This window comes from Akebia trifoliata, chromosome 2 (assembly GCF_017979445.1).
Source record: "Akebia trifoliata isolate Shusen 1 chromosome 2, ASM1797944v1, whole genome shotgun sequence".
In the NCBI taxonomy this organism is placed as follows: domain Eukaryota; kingdom Viridiplantae; phylum Streptophyta; class Magnoliopsida; order Ranunculales; family Lardizabalaceae; genus Akebia; species Akebia trifoliata.
Window position 1 is genome coordinate 16,533,408 of NC_141376.1, and position 18,269 is coordinate 16,551,676.

Here is an 18,269-nt window from a genome sequence, read left to right on the forward strand (position 1 = left end):
CCCTTACAAAGATTTCAAATCTTACTAAGTTAGTAAGGCTAGTCTTACTCAATTGTGAAAGAGTTTTTCTTTTTTTCAGTTTTAAGATTTCAACTAGTTTGGTAAGGATTTCCAACTTATTAAGGGTCTTTGGGCTCAACTTATGGCATCCAAAAACATGATCCAATGCTTTAGGGTTGTAGAAGAAAAAATTCTATGATTTTCGAAAAAGTAAAAATTCAAAAAGAGTTATTTTTCACCGTTAAATTTTTATTTTAAGTTTGGGGGATAGATGGAAGTTTGTTTTGAATTTTATTTTTCTTTTTGTGGATCAAAGTTTTTCGTTGAAATTTAGAGGGATGTGGTGTTGGATTGCTGATGTGGTAATCCATTTGAGCAAACTAACCCTTAAAAAGGAAAGTATTTTGCCAATTTGAAATATAAAAATAATTGTAAGGGCCACCGGGGCCACATACCATTCATTGCATGAAGTTCAACTTGAGTTAAGTATAGATAAAAAAACAAAAAATCTGAAATTGTTGTGGGGTCCATGACCACCCCTTGTCCCTATGTAGTTTTTTTTGCCGTCGAGGTTAACTAACTTTTACTTACAACAAAAAATACCAATCTACACAACTCCTTATGAGCAAATTACCATTTTGTGTAGTGATTATGATGAAATTTCATATCTGGTATATTATTCATTTTAATTCTCAAAACATATTTATGAGCGTGAGTTCGTAGGAAGATATTCTAATTTAAAGTGATGATTTGACTGATAAAATGTTACAGACTCGTTGATAATTATCAAAGATATCACTATTAAAAAATAAGGATATTTGTCTTTAAAGTTACGAGCGAGATTGTCATGTTAAAATCAAGGATATTTGTTCTTTAAATTTACTAACGAATTTGTTATTTTTTATCAGTGATTGCCACTTTAAATTAGAGTACGTACCACTCATTCGAAAATATGTTTTGGAAATAAAAATGAACTGAAAATTTGAAAAAGTAGCACAATTTTGAAAAGAATTCTCTAATTTTGAAAAGAATTGATGTGTTGTAAGTAAAAGTTAGTGTGTAATAGAAACTCTCAAAAATAAATCCGAAAAGACACTGTGCACCCGCCAATGCATTTTAGCATTTCACGTGTGCATGTGACCAGTGAGGATCCATCATCCATCATCCATCATCCATCACATCTCCTCTTCACTTTCACTTCCAACAATTTACATCTCCCTCTCTATTTCTTCACCCAACAAAACAAGAATCCAAAACCTCTCACAGAAACTCCAAAACTGAACTTTGTTCTCTCCAATGCGTCTCGAAACCCTAATTTTTCCCCCATTTTTCTCTACAAATCTACTCTCATAAAAGATATCTCATCTCTCCCTCATTAATGGCGGAAACCGTCCACAGGAAAACCTTTCGTCCTCGTGAAAATCTAGGGTTTCGCCAGGGCTGGTGCTTCCCTTTTGGCCTTAATCACCCTAGAAATGTCGAAAATCTGAGCAATTCTCAATCAAAAACACCTCAGAAATCTACCAATTCGTTCCCTAATTCTCCTCAAACCAACAGAACCCCATTAGGATTAGTTGGTCGTAATCGAATTGATCCTCGCCGAATCTTGTCTCCTGGAAGGGTTTCTCCAATCGATTCCGACACTCCTTTTGATAATCTACCAGAAATTGTGCAGGAACCTTCATCTGTTGTTGAAATTGGGGATAAAGTTGGATCAATGACGAAACAGAAGTCATCGACACATGAGGGGATCAAGAATGAAGCTTTCTCTGGTGTTTTTGATGTAAGATTGAGTCTAAAGGGAAAGAATGGTGGATGTTTGGTTTTGGAATTGTATTCCGAGGTTTTGTCTGCAAATAGCTCGGTTTTTGCAAATTTGATCGAAAATTGTCGAAGGAATTCGGGAAGCTCTACGAATCTATGTAGGATTGAAGTTCCTGACGTAGATAATTTGAATGTCTTTCATGAGACTATTGAGCTTATGTTTGAGGAAGATGATATCATGAAATGCCTTTTTACGATGGGGGTCTCACGTTCGATTGATGTACTTGAGGTGAGGGATTGAGTGAATTATGATTTCTAGATATTTTTTTTCATTTGGTTTATATCTGGTTGGTAATTTATCAGTTTTTATTTCTCTGAATTTATTCATGATCTATGCAATTCTTGTGGTATTTATTGAATTCATCCATTTTCCATTTGGTTTATAGTGGTGTGATGTTACATGAGTGTTTGAGGACATGAAACTTTTGAAATTTGAATCATATAATGCATCTTAATTGAACTCTACTTAGTGTATGTTGTTTAGTGCATTATAGCATATGAAAATCCTTGAATGATCCACTTTGATTGACTGTTTTAGAAAGGAAACCATCTTCTTAGTATATACTTCTTGAGCGCTGAATTTATCCATAAATTGGGAGATGGTGGTTTGAACATCAATGTTATGTTCATCAGTACTAGGGTCACATCTTTATTATTATTATTTTTAATTCATCAATCTTTACAATATTTTTTTTCTTCCTCTGGTAGTACATATTTCGATGTTCATATGCAAAATGCCCAAAGTGCATGCTGCTCCATTGTATTGGATGTCTTGTTAAATTGGGATCCATACCATACCCATGCTTTGATTGATCCTTTCTCATACATGTTTCTAGCTCCTATGTTGAAATTGAGATTCTTGTCAAACTCATTGGTAGAATGGAAATTTGTTGATAGATTTGGAATTTGACATACGGGTTAGTGTGAGAGAGAGAGAAAATGGAACTTGGATTATGTCTATCCCCCATATTTGGAGTGTTTGATCTTAGTAACAAGTTTGCACCTCATGATGAGAACGTGGTTTATTAGAAGTTTTACGAGTTACGAGTAATGTGATATGGAGCACCTAATGCATGAAATTGAAAAAAATAATCCTAGTCAATGTAGGATATGAATGGGTGGCATCATGGTTGAAGGGGCGTATATTGGGTTAGTAGCAATATATATGTATATCTATCTATCTATCTATATATATATATATATATTTTGTTAAGTGAAAATTTTATTGATAAGAGGATAAGGTCCTCAAAGAAAAGAAACAATCTTACAATCTCCCATCTAAACAGAATATCTTCAAAAAAACACCCCTCTAAACTCATTGAATTGCTTACACCAAACAAACAACAAACCAAGGATGCTAAAGAGTAATTCTTGCATCGAGCTTCCCTTTCCATCAAAAGTATGCCCATTCTATTGGGATAAAATCCTTATCACAAAGATTTGGGTTCGGCTAAACAAATCGAATTCCTCCATTCTATTCTGTCCCAGGACACGTCTTTTGTTATTGGAAGTGTGTTCATATCGGATGTCACTATCTCAACCCTTGTTATTTTGGATCTTCATCTCGTTCTATTTAGCACCTTCAACTTGCATGTTCCTTTTAGCTGAGGCTGTAATTAGTCTTCATTGAACATGTGAATGCCATCTCAATCGTCTTTTTATTAATTTATTGCCTATAGGAGCTACTCCACACTTTTTTCAATATGTTCATTTCTAATTATATCTTTCCTCTCATCCATCTCAACATCCTCATCACACTATGTTCAATTTATTAACTTGATGCTACTTGACTGTTTAACATCGAACTCTGTAAAGCATAGTTAGTTTTACTATTGTCTTTTAGAAAATTTCTTTTAATTTGATTGGGTACGTGTGAACGACATAACACTCCAGAAGTGCACCTCTATTTAACCATGCAGTTTTGATTCTATGGGAGACATCTTCCCCAATCTCTCCATCCTTATACATAATAGACCTAAGATAATGAAAATAGTTATTTCCAGATCATCCCTGCACTGGTAGGCGCATCTTCAACTTGGTCCAAGGGATTGCTCTGCCTCCTATAGTGGACTTCCTTGATTTCCCTTTGCTTGCCGAGAAGATATAGACTCAAGTATTTTTTTTACTCAGTAATTACACACTACACTCTCGGTCATAATTTTAGTTTTGTGTTCACTCTCTCTCTAGTCTCATCAAAACACTAAGATACATTCTCTTCAATATAAGTAGTTACCTCATTTATGGCTAGAGCAAATAAATACGGATTCAAAGTTGATTCCTAATGTTTACCAATTGTAAGTTGTCTATTCTCCATTTTCTTTCACATTGTTCACAATTCCTCTCTTACATTTCCTTGATTGTGTCAATATATCTATTCATGACTTGTTTCTTTCCTAATTCCCAATAGATTAGCTCTCCAGATATTTTATCATATGTTTTCTCTCAGTCAATTAAAATCATATGGTTATTGTCAATTTTCTTTTAATTTCGCAATCATTTTTCTGAGTAGAAAGATTGCTTCAATGGTTGATCTGCTTGGCATAAAATCAAATTGATTTTTTGAAACTCTTTTGCTAGTCTTTTAATGCCATATGTGTATATTTTTTCCATAGATTTGAAATCTTTCGCTATGCTTTTAATGCCTGTAATTGCTTCATCTTACACGACTGTAGTCTATGGCTCTAAGCTTCACATTTATTGCTTTTTTAATTTATTTAGAGAAGATAATGTTTTTATCCTTCTAGATTTCACCAACTTATTCTTCGACATTAATTATTTTACACTCTCTATGCCATCTATTAATAAAACATCTGATTCCACTATCCTATGTTGTGTAGTTAAACTCTCCTCAGGGATAACCTTGCAATCTTTATTATGTTTATTTGTCTTAATAGTAAAAGGTTTCATATTTTGTATTTAAAAAGATGAAATAAAACCTACCTTCCGTTTCTCGTCTTGTTTCTCCAACGAGTGGAATAAGTCGAGTTTGGTAGAGTGGATGAAAGAAAGTGTTGCTAACGGAACTCAAAGGGCTTGATGGAAGGAGAAATTAGGTGGCTATCTAATGAGGAAAAGATCAAAAAGGTAAGTGCTAAAGAGGAATTCCTAACAGTATCAAAGATGGAAGAAATAAGTTGGAAGCAAAAAAGATAAGGTGCAATGATCGAAAGAAGGTGGATAAAAGACAAATTTTTTTTCATAAGGTGACCAACGTCCATGAAAGAAAGAGATAATATTTGGAATGAAGATCAATGAGAATTTTGTGGAAGGAAATGTTGGTATAACTGTATAAGTGAAGTTATCATGAATTATTATTCTAATTTATGGTCCAAGAGAGACATGTATAGACCAATTTAAATGGCCTTTTGTTTGTGAGTATAAGTTGTAACCAAGCAACATGCCTTGAAAGTCCTTTTCAGAAAAATAATGTTTGAGAGGTGATTAAATGCATGGATGGGGAAAAGGATTTTTTGGGGCCTGATGGTTTCTCTATGGAAATTTGTAAGGCTTGTTTTCTTTTGGATCCATAAGCCAGGGTGATAATAGAAACTCACTCGAATTTTGTGAGGCTTGTTGGTAGGTTATCAAAGGTGATCTCATGAAGATGATTCTGAATTTCACGAACGGACTTTTCTTAATTATGGCTTCCACTGTACATTCATACTTCGTTTTCATAGTAAGGTGAGGACTGGCTATTAACATATTGCAAAGCTGCTCAAGGATGATGCTTTCTCAAATCATTTCTTGGGAGCAAGGAGCTATTGTAATAGATGAATTTTGGATGGATTTTTAATTGTTGATAAGTACATTGATCCAAGAATCAAGGGAGGAAAATTGGGCATAGTTTGCAATATTGGTATGGAGAAGATGTATAACCATTGGAGTTGGATTTTCTTGTACTATGACCATGGGGTTTGGTGGCATGTGTCAAGTGTGTCCTATGTTTCCTTCTCATTTCTATTTAATGAGAGTCCAATGGGACTTCTTAATAGATCTCGGGAGTTGAGGCAAGGAGACCTTCTGTCACCTTTAAATTTTTGCTAATTGTTGAAGTGGCAAGTGAATTGATATCTATAGTAGTTGAGAGAGGCATGTTGGAAGGGGTTTCAAAGTTGAGGAATAGCGGGTGATAGTTTTTCACTTGTAGTTTGCAGATGACATTTTGGTATTTTGGTTTTGGACATGTCACAAAAGACTTCATAGAGCATTTGAATTTGAAGAAATCAGGTAGAAAGAGCAAATGACATTGTTTCTGTGCATCTTGGCTTCCAACATACCCAACTTTGTATCCAATTTGCTGATTGTTATTAGAACACATTGTTGGAAAGCTAATGACAAGCCTATGATATTGGTTCCAATATGCATCTTGGAAATAGGTCGTTTCATGGGGTCAAATTTTAGTTCAAAATTGAAATGTGTTATTTATTTTAGTACTTCTTATCTTGTGATTTTAACCGATTTTAGGGTTTTGAAAGTTTGGTTCAGTTAGGAATATCTTATTTCAGGTTATGTGTTTGGCTAAGTTACTTATTTTTTTACTATTTTGGCAATGGCAAGTACTATGTATTGGAAGTAATGTCTTGTAATGATTTATTATTTCTTAGTTTCCTAGATTTCTACTATTTCTATGTAAGGGCATTTTTTCCATACACATTAGTTAATATAAATATCTGTCAAGCTTTCATTATGAGACTTGACAATTATTTTTTCCACAATTCTTCTTGGTATCAGAGCCCTAGAGGACCCATCGATCCACTCCTTGGGTTTTCCTCTTCGATTTAGGGATATTGAAGCATCATCTCCTCTCTTTTCTTCTCCCCCATCAACCCTCTAGATCTTGAGACCTAATAACCTAGCAAGAGCTTCATTAGAAGGTCTCCCCTTCATAAGCTTTTTTTTTCTGTTTTAATTCATGTTCCCTTAATCGTATGTTGCGATAGGGATTGTATTAGTAATCACATGATGTGATAGATTTTCTGCACTGTGTTTAAGCCCTACGATAGGGTTTTTTCCTTGCGACAGGTTGTTTAGATTTATCCCTGGCCTATGATAGGGTTTTTGCCATTGTTGGATTGGGTGCTACCCTGCCATAGCAATAGGGGTGCTGTTTGGTGCCCTGCGACAACAACAAGGGTGGAGCTTGGTGTCTGCAATAAGATTTTCAGCCCTTGCTATTGCCTTACGATAGTGCTATTGCTAGGTGTTGCTGTTTTCTAACTGCAATAGATTTTTCTTTGCCGATTTTTTGGTTTAGAAGGCTGCCTTTTACCTCGTGATTTATTCCATATTGGGTCGAGATTACGGAAGATCTCCCTTCAAGCCAAAGTTACTAATTTCTTGTTCACTGTGAGTGATGACATTGAATCAAGAGACCAAGGATTCCAACACTATTCTTGGGGCAAATTTCTTAACCCAACGTATTATTAGTGCCTTATTAGATGGTTGGAATTTTTAGTCATGGTCTCGGTTTGTGAGACTTTATTTGGGCAGTAGAGGTAAATCTGGATGGTTTTTTAGTATCGTTAATAAGCCACCCCTCACTGATCCTAAAATTGAATAATGGGAGATCAATAATTGCACTATTCTTGGATGGCTATTTAATTCTATGGAACAGTGCATCTATACCATGTTTATGTACCATATACGCATGCTAGGAATGACTCGAGGATTTATGAGTTTTATCGAAACATTGCCTAGGCTACCCAAGGGACTCAGAGTGTAGCTAATTATTTTAGGTTTATTCAGTCCTGCTGAGAGGAGTTCTCTTATTATGAGTTTATGACTGAGTTGTTTGCAGAAGCAGCTGGGTATGTGGTTACAATGATTGCTTGACATTAGACATACCAGTTTCTCATGAGTTTACGCCTTGAGTTTGTGATACTTTGGACTCAGGTTCTTAACATTACTCCTTTACCTTTTTTATTTTAGACATTTGAGACCATTGATAGTGATGAGCGTCGTCATCGTACAGTTCCTTCTCAGACCCAGGCCCTTTATATTCTTTATGTTCCAACTACAAATCATATGATTTTAGCAGCCAATTCAGGTTTTTCTGACTCTCGTGCCCAGGGATCTGGGAGTCGTGGTCGTGGAGGTGGTGGTTGTGGTAAAGGGAGTGGTCTTACTTGCAGTCATTGTGGGAAGATTGGCCATGAGAAGGTCTGATGTTTTCAGCTCTATCCTTATCTGTTGCGATCTTCTACCATTCCTTTGTGAGATTATGCTCTTTATCCCTTTATCCTATGTTTTTTTTCCTTGCTTCTATGTTTCATGTTCCTCACTTATCTCTTAATCTTTTGTCTGTGAATAGTATTACCAAATCTCTAAATTGCTTAATAACATTTTTTCCTACTCGCTTTATTTTTCAAGACCTGACTTTGAAAAAGAGTTATGGCAAGGGGTATGAGAGGGATGGATTGTACTTGTTTGGATCTCAGCATACTGCTGTCTTGGCTTCTGTGTTTCCATTATCTAAGAGCCATGTTTTTTCTTCTCTGTCTTCAGATTTGTAGCATGTTCGCTTAGAACATGCTATTTTTTTTTTTGAAAAAGTTAAACTTGAGTGTAACATATAAAGATGTGGAATCTAGATGTAGCTCGCATAATCATGGAATACAAATTATTGGGCAACGATGGACACCATCAAGAGATGCCCAGCAATGGCTAAGGACATGCTAATTTTTAGCATTTATGTTCTTTATTTCTTGTTTTAAAAAATTCTTGTAGTAGACACAAGTTTCAGTATTTTGTGTGTGAGCTTTCTAAACGTAGACGTACTTCATATATTCCTTGTATGCATCGGTTTAAGATAATGTTTGATTTAGTTCACTCTGATGTGTGGGAGCCTTCCCATATTATTTCTATTGGTCATTGATATTATGTTATATTTATAGATGACTATTCTCGTTGTATTTAGGTTTATCTTATGCATTCTTGTTCTTAAATGCTTCCTATTTTTGTTAATTTTTTAAAAATGATTCAAACTTAGTGCAACATCACTGTTAAATCTCTTAGGTCCGTCAATGTCAGAGAATATATTTCTAATGGGATTCGTTCTCACCTTCATAAACATGGTATGCTTTATTAGTTGACTTGTCCTTACACTTCTGAGCAGAATGGGATGGTGGAACGTAAGAATCACCACTTGATAAATATTGTTCGTTGCCCTCTTCGAGGAATCCATGTTCCTAAGTTGTATTGGAATATGGTAGTCCTCACTGCGGTTTTCCTGTTTAACCGTGTTTCGAGTCGCACCTTAGGGGGACAGGTGCCTCTTCATGTTCTTCGTTCGATAACACCCTCTTCCCCATTTCACCCAGAGTCTTTGGGTGCACTTGTTTTGTTCAGGACATAACCCCTTATCGCATGAAATTAGATGACAAAGTCATTCGGTGTGTTTTCTTGGGTTACTCATCTATGTTGAAGGGGTATCAGTGTTATGATCCCATTTCTCATCGTGTCATACATTCTTTGGATGTCATCTTTTTTAAAAATGTTTCATACTTTCGTTCTATATCTTTGCATGACTTTTTTCCTTTGTAGGATCCTTTTCATATAGTGTTACCCTCTCCGGTCTTCTCTTTATTTTCATCGACGCTTCATGTTTACTCTTGTTGCTTTCGCCCCTTTCCAACCTTGTCCTTGGACTCAATATATCCTCTTCTACACCTATTCGTATCCCTTCTATTTCGGACTCTCACTTGCCTATTGCACTTCGCAAAGGTAAGCGGGAGTGTGTTATTGATCATCTTATTGCTCAATTCGTTTCTTATTAGGGACTTTTTTCTACTTATCATGCCTACCTTACCGCCACTGATTCTATTTGAGTTCCTTAGTATGTATTAGAGGTTTTGTGAGGTCTTTAGTGGATTGGAGTCATGACTGTTGAGATAGATGTTTTGCAGAAGGGGAACAAGCTCCAAAAGAATCACACCTAGGAGCTTGTTCTCCTTCCTTCTGGGGAGCGGACTGTTGGTTGTAAATGGGTTTTCACTATCAAATATCTTGTGGATGACATCGTTGATCGATATAAGGCATGCTTAATTTCTAAGGGATTTACGCAGACTCTAGGAAAGGATTTTGATGCTACATTTGCCCCCTGTAGCTAAAATTTCCATTGCTCACCTCCTTATCTCTTTAGTTTCATGTCACTTATAGTCTCTTCACCAATTCGATGTGAAGGATACCTTTCTGAATAGTAATCTGACTGAGATTATCTATATGGATCCCCTTCTTGGTTTCGTCTTTAAGGGGAGTATTTTGGAAAGGTATGTTGCTTTCTTAAATCTCTATATGACCTAAAACAGTCTCTGTGAGCCTAGTTTCAACATTTTTCTGAGGTCATTTTATCTATAGAGTTTTTCAGATATAATTCAAATCATATTTGCTTTGTTTGTCAAGGATTGGATGGTCGTTGCGTCATTGTTCTGGTTTATGTGGATGATATTATCTTGGCTAGAGGTGATGTCCAGTGCATTGACAGGGGTAAAGATATTGGATTGTGCTTTTGAAGTTAAGGACTTGGTTCCCCTCAAGTACTTCTTGGGGATAAAAGTGGGCCGCTCTCACCGTGGTATTTCGCTATTTCAACGCAAATATACATTGGATTTTCTTCAAGACACAAGTATGCTTAGTTGTCATCCTATTTCCTCTCTTATGGATCAGAATTATTGCCTTCATGCAGAATCTGATGATCCATTATGTTATCCTTTTTATCAGAGACTCGTAGGCCGTTTGATTTATATGACTAACACTAGAACGGATTTGACATTTGTGGTTAGTGTGGTCAGTCACTTCATGCATGCTCTGCGCACTTCTCATCTTGATACCGTTTATCGTATTCTTCGTTACTTGAAGTCGCATCCTGATCTTGGGTTTTTCTACTCGTCCATTGTTCAACCTCATTTGTTCAACTTCACTGGTGTTGATTATACTGGTTTTATTACAGATATGAAATTTTGCTCTGATTTCTACACTTTCCATTGTGGTGATCTGATCTCGTGGAAAAGTAAAAAAATTGAGTGTGGTTTCTTGTTCTTCTGCTAAAACTGAATATCGAGTTATGACCTTTTACACATGTAAGCTTATTTGGCTTCGATCGTTTTTTATAGAGCTAGGATTTCCTGTCTCTGATTCCTCCACATTGTTTTGCAACAACAAGTCTGTTATCATGCTTGCTTCTGATTCTGTCATTCACGAGAGATCCAAGTATATAGAGGTTGATGTTCATTTTCTCAGGAAGAATGTTTGATCTGGTGCCCTTCAGACAATATTTGTATCTTCTTTAGATCAGCTTGCCGACATGCTTACGAAGTATGTTGGTCCCTCTGTTAATAACTCTCATCTTGTCAAGTTGGGCTTAGTTGATATATTTGCCCTAGCTTGAGGGGGAATATTGAAAATAATGTCTTGTAATGTTTCATTATTTCCTAGTTTCCTAGATTTCTACTATTTCTATGTAAGGGCATTTTTATCCATTCACATTAGTTAATATATTTGCCAAGCTCTCATTATGAGACTTGACAATTATTTTTTTCACAATTCTTCTATTGTAGTACGAAATAGGGTTGTATTAGGACTTTAAATCTTTATTTAACCTATGAAAATTGAGTTGTAGAGGACTTTTGGGTCATTATTATCAATTGAATTTAGTTTCTTTAAAGAATTTCCTATATGTTTTGTTCTTTTGGAAAATTGCCATAAGAGGACCAAATTTCTATTTAACTATCAAAAACTTATATATTTTAGAAATTACATAGAAAGAAGTTAAATCATTGGACTGTCCAACGTTTTAGGAACTCGTTGGACAGTCTAGTTTTTTATATTATTTTATGAGTTTGAATGACAAAAATGATCAAAGACTTTTGTAGGTTGGGGCATTTTATTTAAAACACAATGCAAAACACTAGAATGTCCAGCGAGTTAGAAAAATGTTGGACGGTCCAACATTTTAATTCGTTTTAAGTAAATTCTTTTAGTATTTTTTTTTGATAATTAGTGAGAAATTTGGTCCTTTTCGGGTAATTGTTTGCTTTTCTTTTGTATTGAACAATTTATTCCAAGGAAGAAGACAATTTACGTTGGTTGGTACCAATGCGAGGTTTATTTTTAGCTCCATGGCCTGGGTTCTAATGTATTAAATTTTGGTTCCGATGCCTATTTCAGTCATAGTGGAAATGGAAATATTTTAGCACTGTGAAAATTACTACAGTTTTTATGGAAATGTTGAGGAAGTTTTTATTGATATTGTTGGAAATAACATATGCATGATAACATACTCATAAGTTACCTCAAATAGCGTATGGAGTGTGTAAATGAGGATCAGTAGCATTGTGTTACACACTGGCACATGTATTTGAAAGTCTTACCACCAAATAGTATTATGTGCTACATGACAATGAGATACATCTTAATATATTAACACTTGCTTAAATGAACAAGCTAAAAGTACTACATTCTCGTGTAAATATATATATATATATATATATATTTATACATATATGGGGAAAGGTTCGGCTATCTACTTTTTGCCCTATGTGTTTTGTCCTACATGGGTTAGAAGTTTTGGAATGGGCTGATTTTTGGTGAGGCTGATCTCTATGGTGAGATCATTCTCACCAAAAATCAGCCCATTCCAAAGCCTCTAGCCCCATGTTTACAAGTTGAAGAATCGTGGACCGTTTTTTTTTCGTAAACAACTTTTGGTGGGGTTAGAAGTTTCGGAATGGGCTGATTTTTGGTGAGGATAATCTCCTCACCATAGAGATCATCCTCACCAAAAATCAGCCTATTCCAAAACTTCTAACCCATGTAGGACAAAATATGTAGGGTGCCGAACATGACCCATACGTATATCATGGAAAAACCACATGATCTCAACCATCTAAACACAAATTCCAACGGTTGAGATTTATCCTCGAGATAAGTATGTCTGAGATGTGTGTTATGGGGATATGTATAAATCTCTGCCGTTGGATTTTTTTTGTTTACACAACAGAGATCATGTGTTTTCTCATGAGTCATTGGATATATATATATATATATAAACACACACACACTATTATAATGAAAGAAAGCGGAGTAAGTGTGGTTTGAGACCAAAATTTGGATACCCCCCATCATTTACGTCAAAGCAAATAAAATTACAACCCTACAACCTTATAACCACGTTAGTTTTCTAAAATTACTTAAATAACCTTTCATTTTTATGTTAATCTTCAAAATTTTCGTAATTAATATTTTAAATTACAAAAATGCCCTTACAATAAAATTTACAATCCCAAACCCTAACACCATAGTATTAAATTTCGACGTATTTCAATGTTTTCATTTCCACAAGGTCTTGCATGAAATTTAACTGACGGTTTCTTTTTGTAAATATTTCGATGGATACACTATCCATTTCGTGTAATAGTCTGGTGAATATTAAATTTTGACCAAAATAATCAAGTTTTAGATATAAAAATGCATGATTTCAGTGGAAGTATTCCGATGAATAGTAAACTTCAATCAAAAATATTTTTAAATCCTTATAAATATAATAAAAATTATAAATTGCTTATGGAAAGGACTTGTAAGTTACATATAATAGTAATAGTGTTTAATAATAGAGTAAATGCACATGACATCTATTAATTAATATAAATGAATTATGGTTATTTAGATATCTATATCCGCTTATTTTGACATATTTTAAATGTTTAATTATGTTTATATAGCATGCATGCTATCATAAATGTTTTAATTAGTTAGATTTATAATTAGTTTATTCATACATATTCAAAAGTTGAAAATATAATAACACATGAATCAAGTACTTAATAGTTTCTCAATTTAAGCAAGTGTTTTGCATAGTATGTTGTTAATTTGAAATTATAGTTTTCATTTCTATGTAGAGTACTATTATTTTTCAACTTTGTGGTCTTAAATACTTGTGCATATACATAGTAGAATGTTGTTGATCTTCATTTTTGCACTTCATAAGGTGGTTTATTTTATTTTGATTACTTAATGAAAGTGTTTTAATACCTATTTGATCATTTTTCACATTTTAAATATAAATTTTCTCAATGTTTTCATCACTTCCACAACATTTTCTTCATTTTCAAAAAAATGTATTAATGTCCACATTGATCAAAATATTTCCCTTTCCAAGTTGACCGAAATAGACACTGAAGGATTACTTCATTCTGTTGGGAAGAACTTAGCTGTTAAAATAACGGTTATATTGGAAAAGATCCTTGCATCTAATCATTTGGTCAGTAGGGAAGATTGGAGAATATGAAGCTCAAGGCCTTAATATATTTGTGATTATCCATCGTTACCGACTTTTAGGGAAACTTGTTGTGATGATTTTGTTTTAATCAGGAGATATTTGTTGAGCCTAGTGTGTGATTCTTTCTAGCTAGCTAGCTCTTTTCCTTTGTTTTTTGGTTTTTGGCTGGCTTTTCTCTTCTAGTATAAATTCTACTTCTATAGTTTAAGTAGCAGAAAAAGAAAGATTCCTGGCTTAAGTAAAAGGCAATCAGTTGTGGAAACAAAATATGATATAAGAAAAGGTATAATAAGTTCATGGTGAATGCATCTCTGGAGATGCTTGTAATTAGGTTGCGATTTACCTTTACTCAAACTTTGCACAAAAAAACCAGCATAAGGAAGTTGATTAGCATTTTATGAGAGACTAAACAATTTTTTACATCATTTGAGAATTCATAGAGAATGGTTGGATACTATACTTGCTAAAGCACCCAGAAAAGCCAGCTATGAGAAAAAATGCACAATTTTTAGGAAGGTTGGCATGCTGGGGCATTGAATGCTATACCCCTTCTGTGTACCATGGTTTGTCGTAATTTGTAATAATTTTATTTTATTGTTTTATTGGGATGACATATGGCATTATTGTCATATGTGAAAAAGATATGATGATAATTTTTATCTGACTAATCACACATATGCTTGTAAATTTAGATTAGTGGTTACTTATGGATATGCAAGTATGGATAAATAACAAAATAAAAATATCCATGATATATAACCGTACAAAATTCTTAATATAGGTTGTAGAATTCAGTCTTTTTCACTAGCGCAGATGCCCTCATGCACTGAATTTTGAACGAGTTTTGTTCTTGTGTTAATATTATTGGGTTTTACAAATTAGGTAGCAGCAGGCATCATGTTTACCAAAGGCGTGTTGTCTTGCTTGAAATACCTTGAAGCTGTTCCTTGGAGTGAGGGTGAAGAAGAGAAGCTAAAGAGCCTCTTTAGGAGAATCTCATTTGACGATACTACGACCAGAGACGTGTTGGCCCGGCTGTATTCACCGGAACAATTCAACTCCCAACAACATTTGGCTATGCAACTCGTCCGTTCAGTTACAAATGGAACCAACAATAACTCAAGGAGTGAGCTCAAGTCTTTAGTGAAGGGCATCGTATCAAAAACCTCAACTTATGAGAAGGACCTTGGTAGCCTCAACAAGTCTGAGCTGTACGATGTTTGCCAGTCTTGTCTGGGTTCATTGATAGAACTTTTCGAGGAGGCTTCTGACTCTATTCCCGAGGAAAGATTGACAAGGGAGGAGTCTTCTAAACCCTTGATTGTACGAATCTCTAGACAAGTCGACAACATTGTCTGGCTATTTGAGATTCTTCTGGACCAACAAATGGCCGAAGAGTTTGTGGATGTCTGGGCAGATCAATGTGATCTGCTTAGAATGCATGAGAGGACATCACAGATGGTCAGATACGAGCTCAGCCGGATATCAGTTTCGATATTTATTGCTCTTGGGACAGGGAAGCTGCAGTGTCGGTCAGAAGCTCGGTGTGGGGTTCTTCAAGCGTGGTTTATGCCAATGTTGGTGGACTTTGGTTGGTTGCAGAGGTGCAGAAAGGGCCTTGACATTAAGGTGTTCGAGGAAGCCACGGGTCAGGCGCTCCTTACATTACCCATGAAACATCAGCAGTTATTGTTCATGGAATGGATCCGATATTTCTCCAGACAAGGGACAACTGAATGTCCTAATCTGAGCAAAGCCTTCCAAACCTGGTGGCGCCGCCGGTCTTTCTTTAAAGGCTGTGAAGCAAGTGCCCTGGATTCAAGGTAGCCTTTCGTACAACTCACATGTGTGAGATATGGTCTATCATGTAGTGTAAGGGGCTTTGAAACAGATGAAAATCAATAATTCTGATCTTGTATGTAGGGAGTGCCTTAAGAATTCGAAACACCGACTAGTGGATGTAGCAGTTCCACTGATGAAGGTGCTAACTTGGTGAGTTAGTAAAATCTTTTTTGAGTGCTTCTGGTATTGAATCCGTCTTCAGTCGCTTACCTTAAAACAATGAGAACAAAAAAATGCAATTCCACTGACATCTCTTCTGAAATGTGCCCAAAAGAAGCAGGATAATTTTGAGGTACTAATACGACTATACTTTGGGTTTTTGGGAAAAAAACTAGAGATGACCTATAAAATCTATCTGAGTCTTCAACTTATCATTCGCTAAAATCCCATCATCATAAGCCTCCCCAATAAATTTTATATTGTTTTTTGAGTTTTGAAGGTTGGAAGATAGAATCTAGATGTTGAATAATATATAGAGGTAAACAAATTTCACCCGAGAGATTGAAGAGAAATGAGGGCATTTCATTTTCAACCATCCTCTGCTGGGTCTCTAATGGAAGACTAAAGTCAAGGTGTGTGTCATAGGTCTCAAAATCTGGGGGGTGGAGGTGAATCTCCAACGAGACAACTAGGATCGCCTAGAGTCATATCTTTAGAATTGTAAAACACATGGAATGTTACAGCCCGGATCCAAGAAAATGAAATTGGTTGAGTTTGGAACCACATCATCACTAATAATTGGTTATTTGTCACGATTTTTTTTTTAAAGCATGTTGAGTTTTACGGTCGGGTGTAGGGTGTAATGGAGGTGATTGTGTTTTTTTTTTTTTTTCTTTCTCCTTGATCAAGTTAAGGACTAGTGGGGAGGGGTGGGGGGCCATAGTCAGAAAATTCTTAAAATTGACAAATTAATTGGTTAATTTATTTACTGATAGTTGAAATATGATAACACTTTTAACCATTTGTTCTCAAAATTTTATTCAAAAATCAAGAACAAGATAGGGGCTTTAAGAAGGTAAAAGATGATGGATTTCGATATTAGAAAAAAAAAAAAACTTGGAAGCAGTATTTCTATATTCTTCTAAATTTTGTCAATTTATTTATTTATTTTATTACAAAAATTTCCCGAATTTATATAAATTACCTGAAATGAATATTTACCAAAATCTCTCAACTTTGTTACTATGACTGAGTGAGGCTGACAAGGGATGTGGAAAAGGAAAATAATAATGCCATGCCAGGCAAGGGGTCGAGGAAAGTAGTAAGGGCTTATCTCAAAGAGATTTGGGCCCCCCCTTATTTTCGTGGATACTGGAGATCTTGCATGGTTTCAAAATAATGACATGACCCTAAGACCTAGGTTTTGTTTGAGAGACTGACAAAGATGACCTGAATGCCCCCCTTCATTATCATCAATATTAGAGATATTTCGTGTTCTCAAAACGGTTGATATGCTCCCTTTGACCTAGGTTTTGTTTGAGAGACTGAAAGAAAATGACCTAAATGTCCTTGTATTCAATCTCAAGACGTAACGCCTTAATTTTTCTCACAGAAAATCTGCCATTTTCAAGTTCATAACCTTTAGGGTAAACCAATTTTAACTTATTCAATCTCATCTTCGATCCATTTTCTTCAGCATATTGTACAAGATCCTTAATTTTGCTAACCAAAAATCCTATCATGTTCTTGAGGAGGTTTGAAGGCCATAGGAGATAAATATTGTAAAATTTAAAAATGATTAGTCTTGGAGAGAAAATCTAGATTAAAGATGATTGGTTTGGGAGAGAAAATCAGTAAGATGAAGGTATTTTGGTTATTTATATTTAATCTCTTAAAGAAGACCTAGGTCAAAGTGGAATATCATGAATACTTACCAATAGGTGGAGGTGCATGCATGTGAAAATCACCCATAAGACATGTTTAGTAAAGTTCCCTTCCTTTAAAATTTTCCCACTGAACAATAATATTAAGCCAGTTTTATCCTCTAATACAACATTTCCAGTCAATACTAGCTATTATCACTTAGCTATTATATAGATAAGGGTCGGAAAAAAAATCCCTGAATGCACTATTTATTTATTTATTTTGTTTGTTTGATATTTTGGTAAGGATCTAAAGATTGATACACACTTAGTAAAAATCAATTGTCAATAAAAGATGTCCTTGTCTTATGCCTAAACTTGAGAAATTGGCCCGTATCGGGCATCTTTTAAAGAAATTTAGAAATAGAAATTTGTTCTCTCGCACAATCGTAAGAGGTGTTGGAGTTTGTATATATATATATATATATATATATATAGGGAGCGGTTCAGCGGCCCTAAACTTTAAC

At 35.0% G+C, this 18,269-nt stretch overlaps 1 protein-coding gene across 1 annotated transcript; it reads left to right on the plus strand.

The window, feature by feature from the left end:
- The first annotated feature begins 1,136 nt into the window (after positions 1–1,136).
- On the plus strand, positions 1,137–16,133 carry LOC147409802 (PRLI-interacting factor). Its single transcript, XM_086431860.1, has 3 exons — positions 1,137–2,053; positions 14,981–15,921; positions 16,022–16,133. Exons 1-3 carry the CDS (start codon positions 1,379–1,381, stop codon positions 16,092–16,094), a joined length of 1,689 nt encoding a protein of 562 aa, XP_086287986.1. The 5' UTR covers positions 1,137–1,378; the 3' UTR covers positions 16,095–16,133.
- Positions 16,134–18,269: the final 2,136 nt, after the last annotated feature.